The sequence below is a fragment of the Triticum dicoccoides genome, chromosome 4B (assembly GCF_002162155.2).
Source record: "Triticum dicoccoides isolate Atlit2015 ecotype Zavitan chromosome 4B, WEW_v2.0, whole genome shotgun sequence".
In the NCBI taxonomy this organism is placed as follows: Eukaryota; Viridiplantae; Streptophyta; class Magnoliopsida; order Poales; family Poaceae; genus Triticum; species Triticum dicoccoides.
The window spans coordinates 574434542-574439855 of NC_041387.1; the positions used below are offsets into that span (position 1 = coordinate 574434542).

The 5314-nt window shown below is 47.9% G+C and overlaps 1 protein-coding gene across 3 annotated transcripts; it reads right to left on the reverse strand.

Annotated features, from left to right (window-relative positions):
* Positions 1-455: 455 nt before the first annotated feature.
* Positions 456-4132, reverse strand: LOC119291502. 3 transcript variants are annotated; one of them, XR_005142482.1, is made up of 4 exons: positions 2894-4132; positions 2686-2793; positions 795-906; positions 456-691 (listed from the first exon to the last, which is right to left on the reverse strand). XR_005142482.1 is itself a non-coding variant. In XM_037570265.1 (4 exons), the coding sequence occupies exons 1-3, from the start codon at positions 3823-3825 to the stop codon at positions 829-831; spliced, it is 1161 nt and encodes a 386-aa protein (XP_037426162.1). In that variant the 5' UTR covers positions 3826-4132; the 3' UTR covers positions 456-691; positions 795-828. The 3 variants fall into 3 exon arrangements, 2 of the variants coding, with proteins under 2 accessions (XP_037426162.1, XP_037426163.1); XM_037570265.1 differs by having other exon boundaries at positions 795-949; XM_037570266.1 differs by lacking the exon at positions 456-691 and having other exon boundaries at positions 794-906; positions 2686-4132.
* Positions 4133-5314: the final 1182 nt, after the last annotated feature.

The window sequence follows — 5314 nt, forward strand, 5'->3', positions numbered from 1 at the left end:
ATGTGCCTGCAAAAAAAAAAAGAAAAAAAGAACAGATTAAATGCTGGAGCAGCATCGTAGAATTTGATCTGTCGATCGACCAGACCAGGACCGTAGCATCTTGGGAGAGTTTCAGTCCGGTCGTGTTCAGGCATCAGTGCTGCTGCTGCACCGGTGCAGCGATCAACTTGGGAGCAACAACAGCTTCCGGGAAAGTGGCGACTTGGAGGCTGATCGCCCCCAACCGGCCAGAAACCGCACACCCCTGTGCCCCAAAAGCGTCAGATACCCTCAAAAAAAAAAAGGCGTCAGATACGTGGTCGGTATGTCCAAACTCAGATCAGCACGGGAGAAAAACCCAGGGGAACAACGTACACCACACACTGCCTGTGGGCCTCTCAGCGCAGCGGAGGAGCGGGGTGACCACATAATGCAAGAATATAGTCCTATACTAGTTCTGGTTTAACCAACCCAAATCAAATTTCAACCAAAATTTCCACATTTCATAAGTCTGTGTTCCGCACAAATGGACGGACGGAGTTTCCGGTCACGTAATCAATAAACCTCCCCGGTCGGTTTCCTAGCTAGCTATTCGACTCGCGCGGCGCCTCCCTGATCAGACTTGGAGACACGGAACACCATCATTGATGGAAGGTATTGCGACGCTTATGATATCTAACCTGACATCGAGTTCCATATACCAGTACCCGGCCTGCAAGAAGTTGCAGAGGGTTTATGAGAAGATGCACATTTTTGCAGATAAAAAAAAGAACACTAATACTGCATCAACCATATTATTAGAGGTGTGTTCTTACCCATAAATAGGTACTTTGGTATGCCAACACAAGGTCAAAAGGTAGTCAATATATAGCTCATTGTTACGAGGTACAACAGAGACGGGTTCGGTATGGCATATGAGCGGGCACGCTGATTAGGAGAAAGAAACACTTTTAGTAGACAAACGTCAAATCTGAGATTGAATTGAAATGTCAGTGCAGAATTAGTAATTTCCTGGGAGGAAAGGTAAAGCATAATAAAATCCAATCAAGAAAGAAGAAGAAACATACATACACCATCGAATTCTGATGAAACACTGAGGTCTAAATGGCAAAAATATGTGTGACAATGGGGTACTGTTTAACAAAAACAATCATTTATATACTATGAACGCATCCATTGATATCAACAATCTATTCTGGTGAAGAATCTAACTGATGGACAGCAAAGATGTAATCTTGCCACGTAATCATTGTTATAAACCATGTTCAAATGCCTACAAATAAGTTGTTCTTAACTATGATCTGAGACAGAAAGGAATAAAAGCCTCTCCTAGTATAATTAGATTATTAAGAGTTTGACTCGTAATGCACCAGGTGCTCACGATTTCAAAAGGTATACAGCCAGTCTGATAATTTCACAAAAAGGGCATAACCTTCAATGTGCACATGAAACTATACAAATATAAGAAAACCACTACCTACTCAAAGGGATCATCACTTGTCATGAGGAATTGCAGGTGCATACCCACAGATTCAAAAAAAAAACCCTCAAAGATTAAGAGAATGCTAATACTCCTATATAGCAAGGAGGAAGATCTTGCTACACAACAACAGTGGCCTACGACAGGAGATGTAAATGATAAATTCAACTATGATTACCTACTGTATAAGTGGACCACTATCTAAAGCTCTCGAGCATTATGGTAGATCAAACAACTATCATATATGAAGAAATTCGATTTTGCAGAGAAGAAACAGTTTGATATAACTTTATTGACATCGTGTATGCTAAGAACTAGCAGAAGATTGTGACATTCATGCCTAGATGAAAACAGGAGTTCTATTTCAGATGGAAGCTAAAAGATTGTTAAATATGCAGGTAGATTTTGCGATCTGACAGAAAAATTCTGGATAGCTGATAATTCATACTGTCCAGTATCACATCTGGCTTTAACAAGTTTAATACAAAGTGACGCGGTATAAGCTTGATATGGTTGTGGAGATATGTTTTTACTACACTGAAAACAGGATAGATGCCATCTAGAGGAGCAGCTTGCATCTGTTACTGCCTAACTCTGTTTGCATAAAGCAATAGCCTGTGAATGTAACACCTGAGATCAATCTAGGCAGATCCATTTGCTGGGCTTATACCATGATATAACATATTAGCAACATAACTTCATTCATACATGTTGCATTGCTGGGCATAAAAAAGGAACACATGTAGCCCTTTGATTGGTGCATATCAAAGGAGGCTTACTCTTTACCAGCCATAGTATTTGGGGGAGATAGTAGGCCATATACAGAAATTGTATTACTGCATTTAGTTTTCAGATCAATTGTGCCTAGAACTGAAAGCATCAGCCTGGCCATTCTTTCTTCATGGAATGATACCAAGAGTGCAGATATACTACTCACTGAGATTTCAATGCATCTGCAAAATGACCTGATCTCACACCTATGTTTGCCAACATTACATAAGGATGAACATGTTCATAACATGACATGCTTTCTTCTTTATTAAGTGATGACATGGCCAAACCACATACTAGGACTCATGAACAAATGAATGTGTTAGCAACATAACTTCATTCATCATGTGTTAGCAGCTCCAGCATGTGACAACCAACAGTTAGCTAGGCAAGAACAAATGAATTGAAGACAGAGATTGGAATATGTGGTACAGTACGCATCAAAATTTGAATACCTTGTTCTTGGTTCATGCAAATCTGAATCTATCGGGCACTTGTCCTCTGCAAGCATCATCATAGTCTTCAGCAAGGTACGGCGCAGCTTGCTTGTGAGGGCATATGTACTTCTCCAAGAATACCATTTTGGACAGCGTGAGTGCGGAATAGTAGTCCCGGTCGCGACGTACCAATCCATTTTCCTTAAGATACTTAACAACGTAGTACCTGGGTCTGATCTGGCGCTCCAGGCTGTAAGCGAGAATTGCCGGCCGATGAGCAATGTATGCTGGTTCCAACCCCATCTCAGAGATGAGGAACTCTGACATGCGCTGCACCATGCCCTCAGAACTCCTCAGCATCATTGGAGACTTGGACAAAGCAATGCGCACCTCAGCATCCGACCACCTGAGCGTCTTTTTCAGGTACTCCATTTTGGCAGCAATCTTCTCCTCGCTGTGGAATGCAACAGCATGCATCGCGTGCCTGAACATCGGAGATTCCCGGCTCACGCCAAGACCGTCGGCACGAGCCACCATTGACCGGATGCATTCTGGGTTGGCAGTCAGCAGCCATGGCATACCAACGCATAACTTGGCAATGTCGCGATCACCTAGCCCGCACTCCCGCAGCAACGCTACATTGGGCTCGACCGCACCCTCGATGCTGTGTGTGAGGAGGTTGCAGTTGAACTTCAACGCCTGGAGGAAGGCCTCGGAGGAGCCGAAGAGGGTCAGGTAGTACTGCAGCTTGGAGACGACAGATCTGCAGCGCAAGCGGAGGAGGGGCACGATCTCGGAGCGCGACAACCCGATGCCACTGAGCGCAGCCAAGTTGGGGGCCAGAGTACTCTCCACGCGGGCGCAGAGTAACCTGGGGTCTTTGGCGACGGCCGCGGCGACGTCGGCTCTGGAGAGGCCGAGGCCGGCGAGGAAGGCGAGGACGGCGTCGGGATTGGAGGGGGACTTGAGGTGGGAGATCTTCGGGGAAGCCTTGAGGGCCTGCACTCGGGTGAGGCCGCAGGTCGCGACGAGGTACTCCTCCACGGCGAATCCCGTGCTCGGGGAAACGGCGGGCGCGGCCGCGGAGAGGAGGCGGGGGAGAGGGGTGGATGGAGACGAGAGGAGATGGGACACGATGCAGCTTCGGAGGCGAAGCATGGCGGCGCGGGGATTCCGATGGGTTTCGACTGCGTGTGGCCTGCTGCGGATCACGGGCGGCGACTGGAGCGCCGCGGGGCACCCTCGACGGCGGCCGGAGCCGAGGAGAGGGCTGGAGCCGCTGCGGCTGGCGTGGCAGCTCGAGCGCCGGTGGCTGTGGGAGGTAGAAGCGAGGAGAAGAGGAAATTATGGGGCGGGCGGGGTGGTCGGCTTGGGAGGAGAGGAGAGGCCGGCACGTCGTCGCCGGGAGAGACGAAGCGGGCGGCGGGTGACGGGGAGAGAGGTTGGGGGTTCTGGGGGAAGAGAGAGCTAGGGGCTTGAAATGTTTTTTTTTCAACTGGTTTTGAAATGGTATCTGTCGCAATATAGAAGGAAATTTGGAACACACAAAAAGATGCTGCGTTTAAATCATTTTTAGTGTGGATCACAGATCCGGTTATTTTTCAGGAACCTCTAAAAAAAAGAGTTAACTACACCTATGGTACATAAACTTATTAGAACAAAACATAATCATACATAATCTTGAAACTTACTGAAAAATGATACTCTAACTTAGGTTTGGGTAACAAATTCATACAAAACAGTCTGTATCTACCCACAGGCCGACAAGTGTTATTATTTTTTTTTACAAAAAGAGCCCTGAAACTAATGAAATTTACACAACCGAGGTTCTTGCCTTCTAATTGCCAAATCTACAGCTGTGTTGGTTGCAATAGAGGGTGAAGAAACCCGCGCACGGCTATGGGCATCGTCGTGTTGCCCTATTCATGTGACACGTGGAAGACCTCCGAACATACCACATTCAAACTTGTGCGTAGTGTGCAGCCGGTACATGCACGTCTTCCAGCCACTGCCTTGTATGGCCGCGTGTACTGCCGGCGTTACGTGGGTGACATGATGGAGGGATGGAAGTAAAGGGTCGGCTAAGACACCAGAACCATCGCCAGTCTCCTCCGCCTCTGTTGCTGTTTTTTTTTATAGAAAGACGGTAAGGGAACCCCTGCAGTATAATTGATGCAACAAACCCAAATTACAAGTACCATGCCTTGAACCTGGAGGATGGGAAGGCATCAACCCCTTCACACCACTAGGCTATGCCTTAGTCTGCACGCGTGGGGCTCCTCGGGCTACCTCATAGATGTCGGCAAGGGTGGGACGACGCACGTCTCACGCGCAGGCGGTGAGGCATCGGTCAACACCGGCGAGGTGTTCGCCCATGCCAGGGACTACGTTGTAGGCACCTAGCGGAGGCGTGCACATACAAATACCACTGCCATGGTCAACATGTTTGCCATGCTCATAGGGTAGCCCGATGGGATTCCTTGTCAACAACGCCGACAATGGCAACCAACGTGTCAGATTCCGTAGCGCGCAGTAAATGACGAAGGCGTCACCGCAGCCTGGGCAGGGGAAGATACCGGTGCGCTTGCCGTAGGCAGGAGCCACAACCATGTGGCACTCGCAGCAGTGCAACACTCGGACCTCCTCC